This window comes from Castanea sativa, chromosome 7, assembly GCF_040712315.1.
Source record: "Castanea sativa cultivar Marrone di Chiusa Pesio chromosome 7, ASM4071231v1".
Classification (NCBI taxonomy): Eukaryota; Viridiplantae; Streptophyta; class Magnoliopsida; order Fagales; family Fagaceae; genus Castanea; species Castanea sativa.
Window position 1 is genome coordinate 36,721,801 of NC_134019.1, and position 27,140 is coordinate 36,748,940.

General features: G+C 31.9%; 2 protein-coding genes and 1 pseudogene across 4 annotated transcripts; 1 reads left to right on the top strand and 2 right to left on the bottom strand.

Annotated features, from left to right (window-relative positions):
* Positions 1–427: 427 nt before the first annotated feature.
* Positions 428–1,865, top strand: LOC142642625 (protein RADIALIS-like 3). The gene is made up of 2 exons (XM_075817022.1): positions 428–868; positions 1,552–1,865. Exons 1-2 carry the CDS (start codon positions 600–602, stop codon positions 1,574–1,576), a joined length of 294 nt encoding a protein of 97 aa, XP_075673137.1. The 5' UTR covers positions 428–599; the 3' UTR covers positions 1,577–1,865.
* A 6,326-nt stretch (positions 1,866–8,191) lies between these two features.
* LOC142644400 (BTB/POZ domain-containing protein FBL11-like) lies at positions 8,192–16,054 on the bottom strand (annotated as a pseudogene).
* Positions 15,562–26,597, bottom strand: LOC142642595 (uncharacterized). Of its 3 annotated transcripts, XM_075816990.1 has the most exons (7): positions 26,283–26,597; positions 25,762–25,878; positions 23,436–23,484; positions 21,687–21,775; positions 21,500–21,602; positions 18,210–18,324; positions 15,562–15,686 (listed from the first exon to the last, which is right to left on the bottom strand). In XM_075816990.1, exons 1-6 carry the CDS (start codon positions 26,399–26,401, stop codon positions 18,250–18,252), a joined length of 552 nt encoding a protein of 183 aa, XP_075673105.1. In that variant the 5' UTR covers positions 26,402–26,597; the 3' UTR covers positions 15,562–15,686; positions 18,210–18,249. The 3 variants fall into 3 exon arrangements, with proteins under 3 accessions (XP_075673105.1, XP_075673106.1, XP_075673104.1); XM_075816991.1 differs by lacking the exon at positions 15,562–15,686 and having other exon boundaries at positions 17,481–18,219; XM_075816989.1 differs by lacking the exon at positions 15,562–15,686 and having other exon boundaries at positions 17,481–18,324.
* Positions 26,598–27,140: the final 543 nt, after the last annotated feature.

The following is a 27,140-nucleotide window of genomic DNA, read 5'->3' on the forward strand; positions in this document are numbered from 1 at the left end:
GTTACACAATTAACAAACTACCCTAAGTGAATTTTGCTAGGCTTAGAATTTTTTTTTTTTTTTAACAAAACATGGAAGGTCTATTCTCTAGTTTTAGGACTTCTACCTTGTTTTTATGTATATAATCCAAATGATTATAACTTATAAACACAATTTTCACATGATATGATCTCTCTTATTAAAAAAAGAATAGGACTAATTAATTTATTTTAATATTCTTTTACTTTTTCTTTTACTTATTAGAGGTACACATTCTCCCACCTACAATTTTGCAAAATTGAGATACACATTCTTCATTTTGTGGTTCCTAAGGAGACAAATCATTGAAATTCCATCTACAATTTTGCAAAATTGTAGGCCAACTGGCACAACCCCACTTCACCCCACTATTCCTGCTTATAAAGAGAAGGCAGTGCCACCTCTTTGCACATATCAACCCTTGACTAGTCTCCTCTCTTGACTCTCATCAAAACCTCTCTCGCTATCTTTGTGGCCTTTCAAGTTTCAAACGTTTCCAAATATTTTCCCTTCGTTTATCACCTCCTCAAGACCTTAGTTTATACTCAATAAGCAATCACTATAACACCCTAAGCTAAGCAATGGCATCCAGTTCAATGTCCTCCTCTGACTCATGGACCGCAAAAGAGAACAAGGCCTTTGAGAGGGCTCTTGCTGTGTATGATAAGGACACCCCTGACCGTTGGCACAATGTCGCTAAGGCTGTTGGTGGGAAAACACCAGAAGAAGTGAAAAGGCACTATGAACTTCTTGTTGAAGATGTCAAGCATATTGAGTCAGGCCAAGTTCCCTTCCCCAAATACAAGACAACTGGTGGGAGTAGCCAAGCAAACACCGACGAGGAAAAGAGGTAGTATATATATATACGCGGATACAAATCTTCTGTACCATAGATTACATATTTGTATATATATTTTGAAACCTTATGCAATATATACTGCTTGCTTGACAAACAATGTAAACTGTGTCTAAAATCCTTAACCATTCACCACTACCTAGGAAGACTTTCCTTCCATTAATTTGAACCCAATCAGTAATAATAAGAGTAGCTCTTGACTTTGTTTTTCCAAGTCTACTTCTTCAACTTTTATTTGGATTCTCTGACACTCAGTTAAAAAACAGCGAGTATTATTTCGTCTATATTTCAAAAGTACTTCATTGCTTTCGAATGCACAATCATTTATACTTTTGCCCACAAAACCTGAACCAAAGGGCCTCAATGGAATATATCATGTCCAAGTTTACATGAAATCTGCATATATTCGATCATATACTTAAATCCATGATGTCAAATTAAATATGTAGTACAATGATCCACGTGCCTTGGATGCTTAAGGTTTTTAACTAACAGTAACTATTTTTTTTTTTTGGTTTTCTTTTTGTAGGAGGGTTTAACTAATAATTATGCAATGACTAATATATGAAATTGTGTCACATGTTGGCACAAAAAACGTGACATGTAAATCAAACAAATAGAATACGTTTTCTTTTTAGCCAAAGCCTAATGTTTTTGAATTCTCCTCTTATTTGCAGGATGAGAAACCTGAAACTCCATTGAAGTGTAATAGTCGTATCAGCAAGAATAAGGATCTATCAGTCTGCTCCACCTAAGATTCAACTTTGTTGTAGTAGCTAGCAAGTGTACTAGTTTAAAGAATAACAACTAAGTGGTTCTATGTTCTATTTCATGTCCCTCTAGTTCTAGCTTTATGACCATAAGCATAAGGATGTCTCCAAGGAAGGCTCACTGAATGTGAGTTTATTGCCTTCTTCAATCTGTCACTATTGTCCAGACTTCCCTGTAATCAAATATATGTAATACTAGTGTGTGTTATGTTTATCAAATATGTAGTATGTGTTTTGTTAAAGTATTACACTTAAGTTTTAAACATTTCTCACCTTAGCTTTTGGAAACAAGTTATTCGATCTTGAACTATCATAGATTTGGAATTCTCAGAAATGATATTGATTCAAAGCTTTACAACATTGAAGTTGAGGGAGAGAATATAAGAGTTAAAAGGGGAAGTCAAGAGGCGGGAAATATATGGCTTTGAAAAGTCCTTAGTTCCTTTCACACACACACACAAAAAAAAAAAAAAAAAAAAAGGCCTTAGCCCATAAAGGAAAAGGATAGCGTTTCGGTGACTGAGGAACATTTCAACTCAAAAACATTCTGCCACATGGCTGGCAAGAGAAACACCACGTCTTTGGTACTAAATTGGGATTTTATTTTGCGGCAAGATATTCTTGGAGTATCAAAATTTTGCGAAGCACTTCATACATAGAGTTCAATAGTAACACAACAAAAATTTACAACATTCGGTCTACCATATCACGCAAGGATATTACCACAATATGCAATTTTAACTCTTTTATATGGTCCATATGTGAGGTAGTGGTTTAATTTGGGAATATTGAGAAATTATGTATTTTTATTATATTCCTAGACAGACTAGTTACTAAGGTGTTTATAGAGTTTAACGGTAACAAAACAGAAATTTACAATTTTCGGGATAGCATATCACATATGGATCTTGCCACAATATACAATTTAAACTTTTTTTAATGATTCATATGCGAGGTAGCGTACTAATTTGGAAATATTGAGAAATTGTGTACTTTTATTTTATTCCTAGAAGAACTGGTTACTAAGGTGTTTAAAGCAGATTATGGCTGATGTTGGGGTGTAGTTTATTCCATAAACAAGTAATAACCCTTACCATCCAGCAAGATGCAAACCTTTGACACCCATTTCATTTGTTTGAAGTTTGAACTACCACCTTTAAGAGTGGTAGATAGAAAAGTGAATAATGGCATTTCATATATGAGAATGAGATGTCCAATTTTAGCACTATGTAAAAGCTAGATACCACAACGGTCTAAACAGTAAGTCTTTATCTTCTTTACAAGTTATCTAAAGATGATTAGAGCAATAAGAGACAATTTCTCTCTCCAATTGGTTCTCTATGTCTCACTCTATAGTCTATATGCCTAGTGCTAGACTGCTCTAGCCTAGGTAGTGTTAAAATTTGTTTTAAGTTTTCGTCTATGGCATCTGGTTATGCAGGTGGCAATCGTTTTAAACCAAGAAAACAAAACAGTTTTTAGTGTTTGAACCGTTTTTAATATAAACTTTTTAAAGTATTTAAACACTTTTGAGTTACTATATTAATGAATTACACTTTTGAGTTACACTTTTAAAGAGAAGTTTTTAGTTTTCAAGTAACAATTTTGAATGATATTGTTATAATTATTTTGAAAACTGTGAGACTCAAATGATGTTGACAACACTTAAAACACACTTAAAAAAGAAAAATACTTATCAAACAATCAACTGTTTTTTCACATTTTAAGATATGTTATTAGAAATATGATACTAATCACTTTTTTTTTTTTTTTTTACATTATAAAGTACTTTGAACCCATGTTTTTCAGTACTTTATAAAGTACTTTAAAAAAAAAAAAACTCAATTCAATATTTTTTTTTATAAGAGATCAAAGTTAAGTACTTTATAGCTTAATTGTTTTTAGTTTGTCAATAGACCTAGATTTAGTATTATAATTAAGATAAAAATATACTAATTAGTTAAAGGTTGCTAAAAAATTAAACAAATAGTCATTGAATACGTAAAAAAATATAATAAAATAAAATCTTCCATTATTTTATTTATTTATATGATATATTATATACTTTTATCAAACTAATAGTTTATTATATTATATGTTAATTAAAGTATCTATCAATTAATATATATATATATATATATATATATATATATATATATATATATATATCGGATGTCCCCGAAGGGACATATATATATATATATATATATATATATATATATAAGAAGAAAAATCATTTACCTGGGGAGTAGAGAAAAAAATAGTTCTTTAACAAAATTAGAAGAGAGAGAAAGAGAGATGTGGTTACTATATTAATTAACATTGCTAAGTGTATGGTTTTGAACCATACACGTGGACAGCAGATTTTCTTGAAATTGAAACAACTTAAAGGCACTCAAAAACTTTAGATTCAGAAGAGGTTGAAGTAAAAGAAGATAAGATAAAGAAAAGGGAAATCAAAGTCAGAGACAAAGAAAGATGAAGGAGATAAACTGAGAAATTATGGTATGGAAGAAAGAGGACTAAAATTGAGAAAATGGTCAAAGACTCACCTGTGGGTTCAAGGTGAGTTGCTTAACAATTCAGTTGTAGATTTACTGGTGGTGTCGTGTTTTGTGGTGGTGTAGGGCCATTTGGTAGCAATGTTTAAGTGATTAATATTGTTCAGTTTTTAGTGTTGTAAAAATACATGTTTGAGTGTTATATAAATATGGGTCAGAAATGTTATTATTGTTTAAATATTAAAAACTGATGTTTAAACAACAGTACGAAACAATACCATAATTTTTTGAGAAACACTGCCATCATAGCCAAAGTAAGTGAGAGGAATTATTTTTATTTTATTTTATTTAATGAAGTAGGGGCAAAGTTTTGAAATTTTTTAAGTTTTGATATGCTTATCACAAGTTGATGAATACCTAGCTAATTTAAGTTATTGATATTTAAATTTATCACTAATTACTAATCGGAGAGGAGGGCAAAAGGATATCAACTTGAGTTTTTTTTCTTCTAAAAAATAGGGACAACTCATTACAAATCCATATATTTCAACTTTTAAAAAAAAAAAATTGGGGGAGGGGGGGTGTGGCCCCCTTTGGTCCCAACATGGCTCTGCCACTGGTGTTTTTGTAACACTTTATAAACCACAATTTTTATATTATTTTAATAATTAATATTTAAAGTCTCTTAAGAATCGAGTCAATCTTGTGAGTCGCAAAAGCTCTAGATCCTCATTGTAGATATTTTTTTAATAAAAAAATTATTTAAAATGAGTTTGCAATGTGTCTATTGATGTAAGTTTCCACAAATTCAACCTTAATTCAAGGCATTCAACGTTAATTGTAGTATGATTTGGATCGCTTAGAATAAAGTGAGCCAATCATATGCTTGTTTGATGTTAGGTTGGTTGTTAAACAACCTCCCCCAATATAGAAGTTGCATGTGCCTTGGGCACTGATCTCTAATTCATTATTTAAGATGGCCAAATGGAATCAACATGGTTAGGGGGACCCCCTTGCCTTAATCCCAAGATCCTCCCCCTTATTTCTCTAAAAATTTGTTGTGGATTTTTTTTGACATGTCTATACTTTAGGCAAATGATAGCTTCTCTTCAATCTTGCAAGGATATATATGGTAATTAATTTGCAAGTTATAACTTACTTTAGGATAGAAAAAAATTAAGATTTATATTCTCTCTCATATGTGTGTATTTGTTTATATATATTTTTTGAGTTTAACTTTATATATGCATCAATACATAATTCATTTCATCCCCCCAAGAAAAAATCTTGGCTCACCACTAAAAAGCAGAGACAAGGTTTAAATTTAAGACCACTTATTTTTAATACAATAAACAACTAATACTTATCCTATATAAGCTAAGAGGAAAGTGATTAAATTATTAGTATCATGCACATATATTCTTGGAGTATTTTTCATTACTATTTCTTAGGATATATCATAAAATACTTTGAGAATTAAGGACTATTAAGTGACAATTGGATCCTTGATAACATGTGGTGAACCTGACAAATAGTTGTTAAGGAGTTTTAGGTTAATTGACACTCTCATTTCATGTGATCAAAAAGGCATGTGGGATCCACATGTTGTGAGAGGAGGGTTGCATATTAGCTATTGCATGAGATTATATTCCTATTTGATGGTCAAAATCTAGTCTAAAAAGGAACTAGTCTAAAAAATGGAACAAAGATTCTAAATGTGGTGGACAAATGAATTTTTTATTATTTACAATCAATTTGTGCTTGAAATGTAATATGATGTACTTGAAATGTAATCAATTTATTTGTTAACAATTAATATTGTTAATTGATAAATAGTTGTTATACATTTTAGATCAATGACACTCCCGTCTCATGTGATAGAGATGGTATGTGGGGTCCACATGTTATAAGAGGGTAATGCATAAGACTGTCGCATAAGATGATTTTTCTATTTGATGGTCAAGATCTAAGATTCAATCATTGCATTTTCACCTAATCCCAAAGAAAATGACAAATAGTCTGAAAAATCAATCAAAGATTCCAAATGTGATGGATTAATAAAATTTGTTTGTACTAGGAAATTGAAATGTCATGTACTTTCGAGCTTACTTGGGAAGATTCTAAACCTAATAGACATCTTAACATAGTGTTTATTTTAAAAAATAAAAAAGTTAAGGGAGGAAATAGTTTGGGGGATTTGGAGGGGCAAAATACCCCCTCTAAACCCTCATTTCCTTCCAAATCCCCTCAATTTTAGTTCCTCCAAATTAAGGAATTTGGAAAAGGATTGGTTCCACTAATATTGGAATTTTTTTAAATTATTAATTTTGTCCTTATGATGTTAATTTAATGTCAATATCTTTAAATAAAATTCTCCTTCCTATTTTAATTTCTAAAACATCCAAACAAAACAGATGAATGTCTATATTCCATCTCCAACTTAAAATTTCATTTATTTTTTATTTTATAAATGAAGCAAAAGGAAGGGAATACTATTCCCCTCCCATTTCCTCTCTTTTCAAACTTTCTAACACACCATAAGTGGAACTAACCACCACAATCCTATTTTTTGTTACTCAGATTCAACTTGGGCTAATCAGAATCAACCCAAAAAGAGTTGGCTTAAGCCCATTGAACTAGTTATCTAACCAAGGCCCTTTCAATTGCGTCTAGCTTCATAGCAATTTTGCCTTGAAGTGAGAATGTAGTACAAAGGAAAAAGACTTATCTAAGATATGTAAATCAAGCCATATCGAATATCGAATTTAATATAAATCATTTTTTTTTAGAATCATATAAATTATATTTTTGATTTATGGAATTTAATATAGATTATATATATTTTTTGAGAATCATATAAATTATATTTTTGGTTCCTTAGATCTTGAAAGATTTTAGTCTCTTAAATTTTAAAATGTAACAATATAGTCCTTTTGTTTAATTTTCATTAATATATTGCTTAATTATCTAACACTAATAAAATGTTGAGCACCTTATATTTAAGGGACCGAAATGAAACAATCCCATGTTTAAAAGACGAAAATCAAACCGATCCAATATTTAAATTTTAAAGAACCAGAATTGAACTAACCCATATGTTAAGTTTGCAATTTGTAATTTAGTAACGCCGACATTAGCTAAAAAGGTTGCATCAACATGCTGATAGCCATGTAAACAATAAATGGACAAAAAATAAAGGAACAAATTTGTTCCCTTTTTTAAATTTACAAAATCAAAGTCCAACAAACCCCAAATGTAAGAGACCAAAAATGAGGTTTATCTTAGATTTTATATTTCAACCTTTAGTGTTATAATTGAGAGGTTTCCTCATTTTAATAATAATTATCTTTTGCATCTTATATATTTATTTCCCTCGTGAATACCACATTTTATAAAAAGAAATATGCACATATATGATGCATGAGATACTACAATAGAGCCCACACATTATACAAATAAATCCGCATAAATCGGATGCAGGAAAAAAAAAAAAAAAAAAACCAAGCTTTCAATAATCCTATTACTACCACGTATGCTCGAATGCTTAATTAATATTTATCAGATATATCTGCAGGAATAACTATTATATACAACTGATATTAGGCCGTGCAAGACTCAACAAGTAATCTAATTGCCAAACACTATTAACTTATTACTGCAAAGGGACCATAGCAGCAAAACTGCAGAGCATGCATGAAAGAAGCCAAATGAACAATGAATTTTCTTTATCTGAAATCTAATTTGAGACAGTCATACATACTCATATATATCATCCAAGCAGGAATATCAGATGTAAACTTCTAACAAGTTTAGCTACAAAATTAGTTGTAACCTAAGGTTACAATCTTATTCAATATCTTTTTATTGGAGGTGAATTTTGACAAATCAATCATTGGATTGAATTTTCTTCTTATAACCTCCATACTTGCAAGAAAATTAGAGATCAATAGATATGTCATCAATAAATTATTTAAATTTCAAGTTTTTGTAATTTAAAATTATGCATAAAATATAATCTTATAGATCATATAGTAAATAATATCTGATTGACACAAAATTTGACATGTGTATTAAGAGTGTAAAGAACATGCAATCCAATGGTTAGATTTTCGAAATATATAATAATGTTAATGTAAGGTTGTACCCTCGGGCTACAACCAATTTTGTAACTAAATTTTATCCTTGATATTATTATTATTATTCTTGCAGAAAATTATGGTCCTAAAATATCATGTTGTCAGCAAGGGAGGGGAGGCATTCTAGTCCGACACCGTTGTTTGGAGGCATTCTAGAGATATCCTCCGAAGCATTGGTAACTGTAATCACGATTAAAGGAAGAAAATATAACAATAGTTGTTAAACTTGATTTCTCTGGCAAGAAAGAAACAACAGTAGAGAACAGTGACACTGTAATGAGAGTATGCGAGTACCTTTGAAGCAGCATAAAAAATGAAGGTTTTCTGTATCCCAGGACCCTGAATAATGTTGGTTAGATTCCAGCCCAGCGAATAAGCAGTCAGTCAGTTATACATCTCAAAAGTTCATAAACAGGAATTAGAATCCAAATTATCCAAACAGAGTGAAATTATCTTTATCCTACTTGAGGTGAAAATAAATATATATCGGCAACAGTTGACACCATAAAGTTCCAACTTCCACATAAAATATTGTCACAGTACAAATTATGTATACAAATTGTACCCCAATGAATCTATGATTTGGCTAATCACAGCCTCAATTCTGTACATTATCTAGTCATAACTGTATCTATTCACCTGAAAGAATTATGATGAAAATTAAGTAGGCCGATGACTAGCTATTTTCAAACTTCAAAAGCAATGATCTGGTCCTTATAGAAGACCCGCACAACCGCAGATAATTCACAATTATAATGCTATAATAAGTTATTTCTTATAATGCATAAACTGAACAAAGTTAACAAATTTAGCTCATTTCCTGGTCTGCCAATGCAATCACAAAGCCTATAGCAACCACATTGCGCAATCTTCACCATATTAAACAGGGCTCTTTACAACTCAAACTAAACCATAGACACAAAAGGATAATATAACTAAAGCTATAAACAATAGACGATGAAGTTCCAAAACAAGTAATCAACAATGAATATATTTGTGTACCATGTTCCAATGGGAGCATGTGTAACAGCACATTAATTTGATCCATTCATCTGAACATTAACCAGACCTGTATCCAAGATGCAAGAAAAAGAGCAGTAAAAGAAGGCTCACATTATGATGCAGCAACAGATCTTCAATAGCTGCGCAGTCGAGAAGAGAAGAAACCCCATTTGCTGTGACTTCTCCACATTCCTAAATGCCATCACATTTGGAAACATACATGAGCACTAAAAGAGCAGAAAATAATAATGCAACAACAAAATTATATGTATGAGAAAAAAGAAAAGAGGTGGATAGGGTGGCTTAGATCGATTGTTATCAAAACAGAGTAAGCATTTTAGCTTAAAGCATCTGACAATTAATGTTAGAGCTTTATTCAAGGTTTTCTAAGGCTATATAAACCAACGTTTCTTTCTTGTTTTCCCTTATTTTTCATTTTCATGTTTTTTTTTGTCCGGCAACTCATGAAGAGCAAGAAGATGAAGAAGACAGCAGGTGCTTTAACCACCACTCATCTACATCAGAAGCACTTAAGAACGTTTTAGTAGGAAGGATCTGTATCAAATTTTAGCATAATAAAAAAAGGATTTCAGTATACATTTAAAAGGAAAGAGAGAATGAAAAACCTCTAGATGGATAGAAATCAAGCCTGGGCATCCATGTGAGATAATCTTCTGAGAATTTGTGATAAAGGCCAAAAGATAAGGTAGTAAAACATATCAATTACCATCCAACAACTAGAAATGAATATGACCATTATATCAAATCTGCTATAAAGATACGCTAAGCATGGATAAAATATAGAGAAAAAGAGATATATCTACCATGCAGCAAAAAATATAACCAATTAATGATGGGTCTCATCCTCTCTCATTTGCTTCTTATTAATCTTTGAACTCGAATCATGAAATAACAATAAGAGGATTCAAGAACATGAAATTTATGCAGAATAATGCAAATTATACTTTACAAACAATGAATCCTGACCTGAATTGAGAAGCTTACATCCCAGCAATGAAAGCTCTACCAAATTTGCACAATTCTGAGTCAGAATAACTAAATCATTATTGGTCATCCAAGGGGTTACTCTTTCAAGCCTCAATAGGCTCAAGCTTGACATAGATATATCACCAAGGCAATAGCACAATGCCAACACTCGCAAATTTCTCAAATATGCCAAGATGTTAATTATGACAGTATCCGAGATGACCTGTGAACAACCCAGATAACGAAAAAAAGTCACAGCCAGAATAAATAAGTGTATTTCAATTCGCTAGAAAAAAAAAGATTGTAAATATGCTACTTGATAAGTTATACTGATCTCAGTCATATGAGAGGTTATTAGACAATCTATTACGCAAGAGAAAGTCTGTCTCTTTCTGAAAAAAGAAAAAAGTGCAAGAAAGGGCCTTTCAATCATTCTAAACAAAAGAATATCTCCACGTGTTGTACTGTTTCAACCATGTAAGAAATTTTGCCTGATCATTTTTTCTCCAGAGAATCAGAACACACAGTGTGCATAATTACTGTGAAGTAGTTATCCAAGACAGGGATGCATGCCTTTGTAGTGAACAGAACCTACTGCATGTGTAAATCCCCTTATTCAATAACAAGTATCACGTAGAAGAATCCCAATTTTTGTTATAAAGAAGAATCTCAAATTTCAAAGAAAATTAATACCTGAAAATGAAGAATTACTGTCTCTAGCATAGGACAAGCTGCAGGTAGTCGTTTCAGTGCATCTTCACCTAATGATCCACCTAAACCCACAGTTATTGACCTTAGTGACATAATCGCAGGTTGGAGAGCTTCCAGAGAGAGATAAGAAGAAAATCCCCATCCTAAAGTAATTTCTTCCAATTTGCAATTGCCTAACTCAAGATACAAATCTTTATACAAGCAATAATTTTCTCCCCCCTGAGGTGTTATTTTCCTGTCAAAATATATTTCTGCAGTCCCTCGCATGCAAGCACTTTAAACCTGGATTTCCATGGACTATGTGAGCTAATGCAGCTGCAGAAACCTGAAATTTTACAAGCACAATAACCTTGGGTTAAAAAAAAACAGGATGTTTAATAATTAGTACATCATCACCATGGTTGCAGCAGCAAGAACAAAGAGACTTAAAAGCACATGATCTTTCTATTTGGTTAGCTGTGTCAGATGCTGAAGCTTAATGTCTCTCTTCCTTCACTCAAATTCATTAGAAATTTTTTGGGGTTAAAGCCTTACCTTGATTGTCTACATAGACCAGAAATACAAAGAGAACACATTAGTGCCTTAAGAAGAATCAAACTTAAAGCCGAGAAAACAAACAAACTTCTTTTTTGATATGCATCTTTCACAAGGACAGCATGCTCTATTTAATGGATTGGATTGGAGGAGCTGATAGATAGTAGCTCTATAGGACCAGCTGACCCAACAAACCATTAGACATGATTCTTCTCCGCACGAATTTATGATGTATTTTACAGTTGGGAACAATTAGATTGACAATTTTTTTTTTTTTTTTTTATAGGTAATAACAAACTTTATTGATAACAAAAGTACAGTGAATTTACAATAGTAAACTCACTGCACTGAAAGAATACAAACAATTAGGTTGACAATTAAAACCATTTTGTTTCCTAGTCCAAAATAAAATAATTAGAATAATCTGGTAGGTCAATTTTTCCGTAGTTGGGGGTTAAGGCTGCCTAGGTCAGATGTATTTGACATGCTGTATCTACTAATTCTATTTTCAGATTCAAACTAGCTAATATATGTTAATTCTTTACATGAGGATGAATATACAATACAATACTCATATACTCTCCAGGGGAAAATATAAAATACATTCATATACTCTCCAGGGGAAAATGGGGAAAAAACCAGGTTCTATAAATCATGACTAACCATGGTATTAGAAATATCAAGCATCTCCAATGAAGAACCTGAGAAACAATGCAGAGCTTGGTCAACAAGCTGAGTATCCCTCAAGTAAAGACTCTTCAGCATTTTTGTTTGAGACAGAAGCTCTAAAAGAGATGTTTCGTCAACACCTACAAAAAAAATTATACACGTCCCAAGTACATCTTTAAGCATCATAACTCCTAAACTAGTTTCTATAAACCAACTATGACAATAACTGAACATGAAAACCCTAATCCCAATTGATTGGATTTGGTTTTTTTTTTTTTTTGAAAGATAATAGAACTTTTAACGAAAAAAAGAACATCGTGTTCATGATGATGAACACTATGGACATGAAAAAGACACATAAAGATCAAGAGCTAAAGCTAACAGCTAACAAATTTTAGAAAGCAGAAATTGAAGTACATTGTGTAAGACCCCAAATACGAGCCCACTGAAATAAAGTACCGAAAAGAAGATGTTTTAAAAGATCTAAAAATCTCTCATTATCTTCAATGATACAGTTATTACACATGCCATCTGAAGATTTTATAGTTTCTAAGGTCATTTCTTTTGTTGAATGATAATCAATCACATATTTCCTGATGTGAGTTCTTTCAAGTAATAGGCACCTCAAGATTTTGAAAAGACCACATAGATTGAGGGTCAAGGCAGCAAAAAAGGACATCAAAATTCATGAAATAACAAAAAATGGAAGCCCAAAGAAAGAAAAAGGTAAGAAAGGGAGAATTTAGCTAAACCAGAGCTGTTAATAGAAAGCTTTGTTGAGTTAATTGAAGTACAGGCTTTCATCAAGCAAGTGCGCCAGATTTCCCTCACTCTTAATTGTTACTTCAATTCAGGCTTTTATTTAAAGGCAGAAATTTACATCAGTTCCATACTACATTCTCAATCAATCCTGGAATGGAACTCCATAATATCACCAATGTTAATAAATAAATAAAAAGAGGCCATACCATAACAATTTAAAGCTCTTTTTGCAATTTTATTCCTTGCCCTCCCACAATTAAGTAATTAGAAAGTAAAGGATTAAAATACTTGACTATGAAGGAAGTTTACTTCAATGAAAATATAGCCAGATTATGGCGATGGTCCTTAACTCATTTGAGTTAAATTCATCAGGTATTATGTGGGTGACCAGCTGTTCCCATGGAGTATTTGATGAGCACAGGCTATGGCCTACTCTTAATTGTTCTCTACAGAAAGAATTGGTGAATCACAGGAATTTTGGTAGGGGAAGGAATATTATAGTTTGAAAAGAACCCTATTTAATGTGGACAATTTGGTTGAGAGGATTAAAAGGATGTTTGAGGCAAGGAGCAAGCACATTCTCAAGACACTACATTCCTGAGTTTCACTGAATTATTCATTGATTTCATTCAGAGCTTTCAGTTCTTTTTGGCCTCTTTGGTAATGTTGTTCTAGTAACGTTGTTTGTATTTTTTGGAAATACGTGTGAGTGAAAAAGCGTGTAAAAATACGTGTAATGTTGTTTAAAAACTGAAAACTGTTGTTTAAGTGCATGTACCAAACAGTCAAACACCCCCAAATTTTTAGAATTGATGCAATTTTCTTCTCTCTCTCTCTCTCTCTCTCTCTCTCCTATGTTTCCCAAATCCTTATCTTTTTTCATGAGTTTTCCTTGGTGAACTTCCTGTACACCCAGGATCCACCACCTTAGAAAGACATTAAAAAAAAAAAGCCAATAAAAAGGAAAATAAAAAAATTATATTTCCATCCTGACAGAATTTTTAACAGAGAGAATAACATGTAGGAAATAACACTCACTCTTGCAGCCACCATTGTGCAGCTTTTGGAGATTAGATATCAAAGAATTATGATTCTATCCCAAATCATCAGCCGAAGAGTTACCATAATTAGAAGAAATACCAGAGCAAAGAGCTAGAACTGAATTTTTCCCAATAGAAATATCACATACTACAATTGAATGTAGTTTCATACAATTGTATATAAGATCACCAATATACACTCTTTCAGGTTCAGATCATGCAAGGCAGCACAAAATTTTGAAATATACTGGAGATCCAAGTCTGGCATAAACATTGAAAGAAATGGTCAGTAGGGTGGTATATTCCCCCCACCCCCCTCTTCTCAAAATAATTATAATAAAAATAAATAAATAAAAAACTCCAACCCAAAGGGGTATCACTATCAGCTAGGGACCACATTTCATGAAGTGGAGATCATTATTTCAAAACCCCCTCCCTTTGGAGCAGAACTCATAAAAAAATAAACAATATAATAAGGCAAAAATATTATTTTCGTTCCTTTAATTTGGTCAGAGTTCAATTTCCATCCCTCCAATTTAAAAAGTTGCAATTAGCCCCTGAATAAATTAAATGGTATCAATTTAATCCTTCCATCCATCTATTGTTAAAGGAGGGGCATACATGACAAACAGAGTGCAGATGGGCATGTTAAAAAGCTAACATGAGTACATGACCTAGAATAAGTTTTACAAAAGATAGACAAGGATAAAATTTATACCTTTTAAATATTTCAAGGACAACATTGCAACTCATTAAATTTGAGGGATGAGTATATATACATATACACAATCATTAAGGTGCAATATGTGCTTGGATGCACTAGCTACAACTTCCCTCCAAACACATCCAAGATCAAGATTGTACAATTCATTCTCTAGTTGATGTTTACAGGTTTAAATATAAAAATAAAAAATTGCTATGACTAAATTTGTGCTCATATCAATTGCATTGTGCACATATTGTGGTCTAGTCTATCCCACTGATCCCTTGCACCATAAGAGAAATCACAAAACAAGATTTCATAAAATGATTCTACCCCCATTAACCCATAAAGATTTTTAATGAATCGGTGTGCAACTTCTAATCACACAAACTGGATATGACAAAATTTCTTTGGTGGAATTTTGCAAAATGACATAATCTCACCACAGCGATCAGTTCGGCCCTCCAGCATGAGTTTTGCAATATTTGACAATAATAGCCCAGACTTCTTTAATGATAAAACAGCCCCAGGATGTTCTCTAACACTGACAGACTTGTTTGATAGTATCGGAGCAATAGCTGCACTTGAGGATACAACTGAAACTTGTGCTGGCATAAGAGGACTAATATCAATGGTTAAGTCAACTTCACAGAGCAGAGGGCACCTCTGCACCAATTGATGCAAAATTGTTGTCTTGAAGTTCAAAAGATAAGCTGCTTTTAATGTTCTTATAGAAGGAAATGACTTGCTGAAGCATGTAATAGCCGCTTCAAGATGCAGCCTTGGACACTTGGAAATATCTACCTCCTGTACCGATTCAAATGATAGCATCGGCAAACCCTATGAAATTGGACATTGTTCTCTCTCAAGACGCCCAAAGTTCATTGTAAAATGTTTAATACTCTTTCTTAGGGTGGGGTCTATGCTATATGAAGAAGGAAGTAGAGACGAGAAGAATCACTAATGTTATCTGTGGACAACCTGAGAGGTTCACCTTCTGCACAAAGAGGAAAGATTTAAGTCATACAATAATGAAGAATTTTTTTTTTTTTTGATAGGTACAATAATGAAGAATGTGCAGGTGAAATGAAAATTGTGCATCTCAACCGTAATTAAGGCAGGTGGAATTGGCTGCACATCAACTTAGTGACATAAAGCTACAAATATTGGAAAGGTAAAAATAACAGAAAGAACCTGAAAGGTTCAGTTTCTGCAAGGAAAAATTAAGTGATACAATTATGAACTACATGACAGAGACAAGTTTAACAATTGGAGCCAACGGTAGGTAAGATTGGCTATCTATGCAAACTCAACCACATGACTTCCTTCATGAACTTGATACACATAAATAAAGAATTCCTCCATTCTAGAGACACCCGAGGTTTATTTTATTTTATTTTATTTTTTATATAGTTAATTTAAAATTTTATTAAAAAAGTAGGGTCCGGCTTCCCTCCCGTTTAGAATCCTCATGTTTTCTCCAGTTTTTGTCTAGAAGACTGACACGTGGCAAATGACACATCCAAAGGTTAAAAAAAACACCACATCAACTATGAATTTTCTCTCAATTTTTGTGTCTTTCATTCTCTCTTTCTTTCCTTCTCTCTCTTTGCCCCTCTCTCCAACATCCTCAATGTTGCCTGAGAATCAAAGGCCCCAAGATCATAACTCTCTGGAAGAAAGGGGTAAAAGCAAGACAATAGATGAGGAAATCAAAGAAGAATAAAAGATCTTTCTGCCAAAAGCCAAGGAAGCTCTATTGTGCAAGGTGGGTGTGCAGGACCTGCAGGTTATTGTTCTCCTTTTGTAGAGCCATTTTCATTTTACTTGTTAAACCATAATCTATCTCGATCTTGTTTTTAATTTCTTTTATTTTCTTTTTTCTTTTTCTTTTTTTCCCATTGTTTTGAGCAGTTGTTTGGCTGCATAATTTACTGTATATTTCTTGTTGATTTGGGCTTATTGAAAACCCAACACGTTATATCACCAAATGGCCAAATCTATTCGACGTCAAAAACTTCAATTGAATTTTATCCCTCCATGGTTTTCTTTTCTCAGGTTCAGTTGTATATTTAAGATTGAAAGGAAAGCAAACTTGGGTTTTGTCAACCAAAAAATAAAAAATCAGACTTGGGTTTTCTCTTAGCTTTCAGAATTCACTTTTTCCCAAGTTCTGATCTTGACGCCTCTGATGTTCAGGTGGCGGTGATAATGTTGGAGAGATAGCTAGGAAGAGGCAGAGAGAAGGAAAGAAAGAGACAATGAAAGACCCAAATATTGAGAGAAAATTCATAATTGACGTGGTGTTTTTTTTAACCTTTGGATGTGTCATTTGCCACGTGTCATCATCTAGACAAAAGCTGAAGAAAACATGAGGATTCTAAATGGGAGGGGAGCCGGACCCAAAAAAGTAGCCAACCTAAGTACATTGGGATGTATTGTGGGGAGCGACACTCAAAGTTGGTAAAATCAAAGTCTTATGGATGATCAATGGAGGGGATTCATAGATCGGATCAAGGATCATAAGATCCTACTTTCCATAAATAAGTATAAAAAAAAAAAAAAGCAAAAATAAGTATTGATGATTATGGTATATGTTAAAGAATTATTAAAATCATTAAAGGACAAATGATAAAATTCAATATAGTTCAGTTTCTATACTATAAATCTCCAGTAACTAAAAAATGTAATTTTTTTCAGCAAAATTTACCATAAAAAAAAAAGAAAAAAAGAAACTGCATATGATAACACCCACCATGTTAAATTGTAACTCCCCACCAACCTAAAGAAAGGGAAAAGCTATCACAACCACTTTGAGTTCCATCTGCATATAAATCTTCAATTTCATAGTCAAACACCATGTTAAGTTTTAACTCCCCGCCAAACAAACTGCATATGATAACAATCCAATTCTAATCCATATTTTAGTGGCATCTTGTACAGCAGGCGATTTTTTAAAATAATCTCAATTTGTCAAGTAAAAAAAAGGATCTGACTTTAAGAATATCATGTATTAAAAGAATAAAGTCTCACTTTCTGTGTAAATTAAATATTTAATATACCCCTTTAATACTTTTATCCAAACACCCCTTGATAATCTGTTGTACCCAAATTAAAGAATGATAACCAGAAGTGAAAAGGGTAAATTAAAATGACCTCACTTCCACCACTCCTTTTTCTCAAGAAGTTGAGTTCAGAAGATAAAGCTTATCCATGTGTAACTGGCCTTATTTATCAGAAAATCACTCAAAAGTTTTATATCTATTTTGTCCTACTAGCTTATATTTTTCAACCCAACCGACATAAGAAGCCAACCAAATTCCATAAAGCTCATTGCATAAGCTCAAAGAGCACTTATAGAGTTAGTATAGAGAATACCTTAGAATATTCTGTCAGCCAAACCCTGAGATTGAGCAAGTAACCATCTCCAAAGCCATTCATGGAATTTATGGGTGGAACACTCATTAGTTTAAAATTTGAGTCAACACTCTCCTTAGAAAGCTCAGAGAAATGGCAAGACCTTCTTTTTCCTGAATTATGAAACCAATCAACTTGTATCATTAATGAATTTGATGAAGAATGTGATTAAATATCTTCCAGTGCTTTAAGAAAAACATCCAGAAAATTGAGCGTACCTGCAGCAAACCACAATGGCAAAAGGCTAACGCGGATCTTTTCAACAAGAACAATGAATAAGTATAAAGAAAGAATATCACAATTACTAAAATATTATAAAAATACTAATTTCCAGAAAAGAAATAGATAGATTCATCCTAACTTAATTCTGGTCATTCTGATTTCATAAATGAAAAAATAAAAATAAAAAGTACAATTCCAAAAGATGATTTAAGAAAATTAAAACCATTCTAAAATCACATGTTTAAGACTAGCCAAGAAAATTTATAAGAGAGTTGATGAAAAAGCTCTTACATTGAAGAGATGGATGATTAAGAAACTTAGAGTCATACTGAAATCACATGTATAAGACTAGCCAAGAAGATTTATAAGAGAGCTGACAAAAAAGCTCTTATAGTGAAGGGGCAGATGTGAGATGACATGCTTTTTAATTTTAACTAGCCGCGAATCCGCGTGTTGTGCGTGATAATCGTTTTAGAGTGGTCTTATTAAATTTATTTTTTACAATTTGGACTAATTTAATAAAGAGTAATATATTTCATAATCATAAATGTAATATAGGAACAATCATAAATCATAAATATTAATTTGGAAATTCATATTTTTATTTATTATAAGAACAACTATAAATCTTAAATATAAATTTTGTCGTACCAAAATGAAAACAATATAATTTCTCTCAAAAATTCTTAAGGCAAATTAATAAAAATATTTATTTTTTAATAAAATTTACTAATAACATCTTGTGAATCATTAAAAATAATATAAAATTTGAAAATTATTCTTTTATTTTTAAACAAACTTTCTCAAACCTTATTTTTTCTGCCCAACAATCCAAAACATCGAAAATCGTAACTAAAAAATTAATAAAACTTAACAATGATTAATTGGACCAATTAAGAAATTAATTTGTTGTTGATAATCTATTAATTTTATTTTCTTTGCAAAAATCGCAATTTTGTCCACCCAAAACATATTATCAAATAAAAAATTATTAGCAAAATCTAAGAATTAAATTTCTCTCTCTCTCTCTCTCTCTCTCTCTCTCTCTCTCTCTCTCTCTCTCTATATATATATATATATATATATATGCATTGTCATAAATATTAATAATAATTAAAATACAATTGTAAAAGCTAAACTATGTCACCCATTCGATTATTTTCATTTGTTTAACCTTTGCTTTTATCTGAATAAAAAGCAATATAGAGTACTTTTAGTACAACTTTTAAGAGTACTTTGTCCACCCCCAAAGGATGAAAAAATAAACAAAAATTAGTAAAATCTCATAGTTTAACATTTAAATTCATAACTATAAAAAAATCAAATTCTAACTTGCAAAATAATTAATTATTAACCCAAATCAAATTAAACCAATGGGATAAAGAAAAAGAACTTGTGATTGGAAATAGGAATACCAAACTGCCTAAATATGCATAAAAGTCGATACAAATTTACCAAAAAGATAAACAAATGTGATGTGATAATTAAATCAACAATAACAAAAGGAACCATTAGTAGGAAAAAAAAAAGTGGTTGAAACAATTAAAAAAAATCTACCAAAACAGAAAGAAAAGAAAAAAAAAAAAAAAAGAGGAGAAAGAGAGAGTATTGACCTTTTTTGTCATGGATAACTTGGAAGGAATAGGGGAGAGGTGGAAATGAAGTAAGAAGAAATTTATATGAAATTAAGATGGAAAAGGGTGGAAGTAGATGAAAGGTTGAACAAAGTGAAAACCGTAGAATATTAGAAGATATAAAGAAAAAAAAAATTAAAATCTAAAGAAAATCAAATGAAAACTGAAAATATATATATTGTAGGGATGAAAGATTGAACTAAAAAAACAATGGTTAAAGAAGATGAAAAGCTGAAAAAGTTAGAATTGCAAAAAAAAAAAAAAAAAAAAAAGAAAAGATTCTTAAGATGTAGTGCATAAAGAACTTTATAAAATTTATTACAAAACTTCCATTATTATATATAGTATAGATATGTGTAGACAATATTTTTGGTTTATTATTCTTCATTGATTTCAAGATTTAGTTATAAACCTAAATTAAAGTAGATAAATATGTAAAGGCAAAATTATATATAATATTAAAACCACCCAAGATGAATGCATAAAGTCAATAATCTGTTTATATAATGTTAAAACCGTCGAAGATGAATGTGTAAAGTCAATAATTTATTTATATTTTTTTGTTAAAAAAAAGGAATACAATAAAATTCTAAATTAAAGTAGATGAATATCAAAAGGTAAAATTATATGTAATGTAAAACCGCGCAAGATGAATGTGTAAAGTCTATAATCTATTTATATTTTTTTGTAAAAAAAAAGGACCAAAAAAGTAAATAAGAAAAATAATAATTATGTGGCAATGATGTGGCGATAAGGTGGCGCAACAAGAGCTTAGCAGCAATAAATGCTACATATAGATATAAATTTCAATTAAAATATGGACAATACAGGGCAGACATAAAAGGTCACATCGATCTATCATAAAAGATTGTGATAGATCAAAACAGTAGCATATGTAATAATTTTCTATAAGTTGTATGTCAATAAAAAAAAAAAAAAAAATCCCATTTCATGGTTTTAATATGTGGTTTTTAACTAATTTATTTTCCCTTTTTAATTCTTTAATATATGTATGATCACCCCCATCATATCAACTGATATCAATCTGTACTGAACTACTGGAACCTAGGAGCAGGTTCAATATAGATTATCTTATTTCCCAGCACTATTATGCAGGGCAGATCAAACAAAGAATTGTCCAAGTTCTAACGTTAAGCTACTATCAAAGTGGAAATTTCAGAGCACCATTCGAAGGTTCCTATTTTATAATGATATAATAGGTCATCATTTGTTATTATGATTAGTCCACTTTCATTCCACCATCTACCAAAAACTAAGGTACCAAACTAGACAGTATGTCAAATTTGTCACACTTTGAATGTGGAGAACCTTTTTCCAATCTCATGTATAGCTCCATCATTTATTGAATGTAACCTATAAATTACGAAATGGAATAGAAGGATTTGACCTGAATTGAGTTAAATAAGAAATTCTCTTTCACTCTAATCTTGTACTTATCTCCTAAAAGAAAGGGAACTTTCACTAGAAAAGTCTAATTTTAGGTCCTCAAGTTAAACATCAAAGCATCAAAGCTTACTTGTCTAAAGATGCCATGACAATCCTTGCTAGTTACGAAGTTTTCCAACTGTTTGGCATTAGCATCAACCCAAACTAAAAGTGCATCCGAAAGATGCATTTCGCTGTAAACGATCAGAGAGATTTCAGAATTCCCAAATAGATTATATAACATTGAATTAAGCTATTTGAGAGAGTAACTGATTTACCTGTGAACCGTCAAATGGGGGTGCTCTATGCAAGATAATAACAAATTGTATGGAACATCTCCAAAAAGTTTGCTAGACATGGCCCACATCTGCCCAAAACAACACACCATCATCAGCTTCCATTAAACAGAAAGAGGTTCCAACAATGTAAAAACAAATTACCTGCACAAAGTAAAATCAAATTATCACAACTTTTTGAATTGCCATCCAGAAACCTAGCAATGCTTAAGCCAAACATACAACAGAAGGAAGAGTGCTCAAGTGAATAATCACTTATACGTAATTATGAAATAATAATAATAATAATAATCACTTATAAGTATTTACTTGACCCTGACTGCTTGTTTGGTATACATAACCAACAAGGGAGCGTCGCAGACTGGCAGATTTGACTAATGTGGATTTTCTTTGGTACTCTAACAAGAGACTATGTCTCTTTGCAAACTGAAGCAAACTCCATCTGAATTTTGATTACATCTACCTTGGTTCATGATATTTTTCTTTCCTTCATCATTCAGCTACATCTGTCTAAAACCATCTTCACTGCAAAATACTCGATAACCACTTCCTTTCTCTTTGACCTGGCCCATATACTTTTAGACTTTCCTCCAGTCCTTCTAGCCTTTCTTCTCTCATTCCTCACCATCGTCAATGAAACCCTCCTTTTTTGGGCTTTGCATGAATGATCAGAACTAAACACAGGACAGCTGGACATGGTGTTATATTTAGGTTAATCAGTTTCCTCTGTGGGTGTATAGCTTCAATTATGCAGCATACTGCACAATCAGCCTGAAATAACCCAGTAAGAACTGAGTCAACTTACTCTTTCACCTACACTTTCATATTTATATTGTGTAAATTAACGTTAAGAAAAAAGGAAAATTAAATCAAACAAACAAGATCATCAATATCATAGCATGAAAAATCCACACAAGATATTGCTCGCTGAAAGGCACTATACAAATACCAGAAAGCACTAGCTAGGATGGAGGACGGTGGTTTTCAGAACGTCTGTTACGCAGTGCCAAACTTGTGCAAACTAAATGTTTAAGTAGGAGTCTTTTATAATAAAAGATTATGAGGAAATGAGTGCTTAAAAGATTGATAAAAAAAAAAAATCAAACACAAACATAACCTAATCTAATACAGGAAGTAAATGAAATACTATACAACATGTGCATTAGACCAAAAAGAAACATAGAAAGTCAAGTATGATATCAAACACAAACATAACCTAATCTAATACAAGAACTAAATGAAATGCTATACAACATGTGCATTAGACCAAAAAGAAACATAGAAAGTCAAGTATGATATCAAACAAAAACATAACCTAATCTACTACAAGAAGTAAATGAAATGCTATACAACATGTGCATTAGACCAAAAAGAAACATAGAAAGTCAAGTATGATATCAAACACAAACATAACCTAATCTAATACAAGAAGTAAATGAAATGCTATGCAACATGTGCATTAGACCAAAAAGAAACATAGAAAGTCAAGTATGATATCAAACACAAACATAACCTAATCTAATACAAGAAGTAAATGAAATGCTATACAACATGTGCATTAGACCAAAAAGAATCATAGAAAGTCAAGTATGATTTGAGCGTATAATATACTCTACCATGAATAATTACTGAACAAACCATCTAATCATGCAGAAATTTCTAACTAAGAAACAATCTGAGTATATAAGGCAGATGCTTAAAGGTTAAAGCTAGAGAATGGTTTACACTTACAAAGTTCCTTGCAGAAAGCTCACATATAATTCCGGAAGAAAATAATTTGCTGCAATGAATTCCAAATCCATCTATTAGAGTGAAAACCATGATGTTATCTTCAAAAATTAAACGATGAGAGGCATGATTTTACATGTTTTATCATTTTTAACATTATAAAAACCAGAGAGATCCTCACCACACTCTAAACCAAATTTCCAACTTTGAATCAAATCATCCAATTGTAATTGCAGTGACACAGACCCCTCAGAAGAAGATACCTCAGAAAACCAAGTTTTACACTTCAAGAGAAGCATCTCCACCCCAAAATAGAGTGCACACTAGAAGATTAGCACAAGAGTTTTAAAAGAAGAATATATAATTAAATTTGATTTGAGAAAGTCATACATAGCTGTCTTGGTTTCAAACTTTAAGGACACAGCTTGTAGTTTTTAGCTAATACATGACAAAGGAAAATGATCCCATATATCACTTTGAGCATTTTCAGTTAGTGTTACAATAACTAATCTCCAATCAATGAGATATGAGGCGTGCTACATGTAAATGTTAATGCTACTACTTAGTATTGGTTACACAATCAGAGCAGATTTTCAAGGATGAGAATTGGCTATGTGAAATGTTATTTGGAACAGTATCACTATGGTATGAACATTAGAAACATGAAGGTGACATGCTGCTTATCATTGGAAAGTGGTACAATATAGACAGGCTTATATGTGTTTTTTTTTTTTTTTTTATAAGTAACGAAAAATATATATTAGAGAAGAACACAGCCTTGTACATAGGAAATGTACTAAAGAGGCAAAAACATCAGGAAACCAAATTACAATGATCAAGCAAAACAGGCAGGGAAAGACAAGAAAAAGATGGTAAAGGAGTAATCCTATATAATGGAAGATACATTGAACAACATCTTTAAAAGCAAAACCATGTTTTTCCTTCTTTTGAGAATCAAATTTAATAAAGAACCAATGCAAAAAAGTTTTACTTTCCATATTAATCACATATATTACATATTGCCCGATCCATATTGCACATCATCATTAGGGTACTAGCAACAATAGTAGTCTAACATAAGACTTAATGTTAACAGTACTCCTTATGATTCTAGATGGGATATCAGCACAATGGATGGGCTCCCAGAATATATGAAAATGTGTTTCTTTGCTCTACACAATTCAGTTAATGAATTGGCTTTTGATATCCTTAAGGAACAAGGATTCAACATCATTCATTACCTTAAAAAAGTGGTGTGGGCTTAATTTCTAAATTCATCAATATTGATCCATAACATTTTTCTCTTAAACACAGTGTGTATACTAATTCAAATTCATTGTTTCACACATGATTCCTCTCAAGATATTGTATTATGTATATATGTGTGTGTGTGTGTGCGTATTTTTGAAAGAAGCTTTGCAAAATAGTGAATCTTTTTATGTAAAAGTTCTTATAAGTATTTACCTTATGACTTATATGTGAACAATTTATAAATTTGTTAAAGAGAGAGAAATTGTTTTCAAATAGTCAACTAGACTGTCTGTAACCTTTGCCAAAACAGGGTTAAGTGTTGGTCTTTGGCCAAAGCATTGGTTATTGTGGCATCTAAAATCCTAGCTATGGGTTTGGGTTGTGACAATGAGGTTCTTGATTGTCTGTTAATTTCTTCTTTTTTCTTTCTGTATCCCCAAAAAAAAAAAATGGCAAACACAACTCAGCATGACTTAGCCTTTGCCACTTACTTTTAGGAAGAGGAGATTCCACTTGGTCCATATATCATTAGCCAAAACCTTAGATAACATATATGCACCATTCCAGACAAGTAGAAATTAGAAATTTTCCAACACAAACAGACTCCCAATGTTTTACTCTCTCTCCCCCCAGGAGTTTGAGAGAAAGGCGATCTAAAAGTGGAGCTTTTTTTTTTTTTTTTTTATGTAGGTAATCAAAGTTTTATTGCATAAAAAGAACACTGTGCTCATGATAGGTGAACATTCTATGCTTAAAACAAATACAAGTAGCTGAAGAAGAGATATGAACAGAAAGTCAAAAATCAGAAATGGAAATACATTGTGTAAAGAAAGAAAGAAAGAAAGACAGACTAAAAGGGAACTAGCTTGGAGAGTTGGTATCTTCATAATTACAGCCCATCTATTGCAACATTTTATGAGGCTCCAGTAAAAAATTATTTCTTTTGGTCCATATAAGATGTCTTCATTACAGCATCAATATTTTTAATACTGTAAGATCCTTTCTTTTTTGATAATTCAATTGTTACAAGGGGGAGGGGGATATGAACAAAATTAAAATTCATTCAGAGAATCTTTACCAAATATCGTAGGTGATCTTTAACCAAGTCACTTTTTGTAAGATTGGAAGTCTTAAGTCGAGAAGATTCCATCCGCTCTTGAAATTCTTCAAGTTCAGAAACATGTGAACGCCAACACTGCACACAATATCAAAAAGAAAAATTAGATTTTTTTCGCTTCCCACATTATTTCTGATAAACAAATCATCTCTCACATATACCCTCAATAAAAACTTTGTAAATTGGTGATGACATTTAAACCATACAGAAGAAAATGTTCCCAAATTCCAAAAGATGGATACCAGTAAAAGTTTGTTTTCATTGAAACAAATGTCAACAGAAAGATTTAGCATTTGTTTGTAATTAGTACAGATTGACAAGTGGTTTACCTGTACAGAACAATAGCTTCTTTGTCAGAGTTACACCTATATTTGAATTCAGTGATATTCAACGGGCCTACCTGCCAATTCATATGTTCATTACATGCTGTGGACAAGAAAGCTGCTCTGTAAGAAAAGTTCATCAAAGTTTCATTGACATACCAGTTCACAAAATCTTTTGAAGCTTCCAGCTCCTCTGGCATAACAGTTGCAAGCACAGCTTCTTGTTGCCTACCAACATTAGCCAGTTCAGCCACCAACCTCAGTTTATCAAAATTCATGTTTGCTCCACTAGTTATGGCTACAACATTATCCCCCTCGAGACCATAATACTTGAAGTATGCTTCAGCTCCAGAGCACCTGCCGGTTCTAAAATGCTCCTTTTCTCCTCAAACATGTCCTGCAACATGACTATAATAATATTGCAACTCCAATATACCATTTTAAAGATTTAAGCTCTCCAATGAAATACAGTTGAATCAGGTGGCCCTACTACTAGCATAAATGATTTTTTCTTCTTGTTATTACTGGATGGTATGAGGGCTATAATTATTAGCTTGTCTTTGAGAATGAATTATTAGTTTCTATGGGCTCTGGCTGTGCCTTCTATATAAAGACTTATCCACAAACTTTCCTAGGAATTTATCAAGCTACAGTACTGTGGATTTATATAGGAATTATGAGGAGCAGTTTCTCCATAGTAATTTAACTAGTGTCTTTTGTGGAATTGTGGAACAAACAAGTTTTTGTTTTTTGGCAAATTATATGATTAACGTAGTTATTGCAAACAAACATATTATTGCTTATCCTTGTGAACAATGGCCCGTTCCATCTCCCAAAAAAAGAAAAAGAAAATCAATCCAATTCATTGCAATGAGCATTTTTTTTAAAGCAGATTCAACACAATATAACCAATTTCTCTATCTCTATAATTATATAGCAACACAACAAAAGTTCATAATACAATTATAATATTAATCACTTGCATTCAAAAAATGAACTAGATTTGGTACATAACAA

Coding starts and splice junctions, on each gene's coding strand:
- LOC142642595 (XM_075816990.1), bottom strand. CDS start 26,401: ATGAATTTTGATAAACTGAGGTTGGTGGCTGAACTGGCTAATGTTGGT. Junction 23,485..25,761: donor AAGATCACCTACGATATTTG/GTAAAGATTCTC, acceptor AATTCATTGCAG/CAAATTATTTTCTTCCGGAA. Junction 21,603..21,686: donor CCCCATTTGACGGTTCACAG/GTAAATCAGTTA, acceptor GATCGTTTACAG/CGAAATGCATCTTTCGGATG.
- LOC142642625 (XM_075817022.1), top strand. CDS start 600: ATGGCATCCAGTTCAATGTCCTCCTCTGACTCATGGACCGCAAAAGAG. Junction 869..1,551: donor AACACCGACGAGGAAAAGAG/GTAGTATATATA, acceptor TCTTATTTGCAG/GATGAGAAACCTGAAACTCC.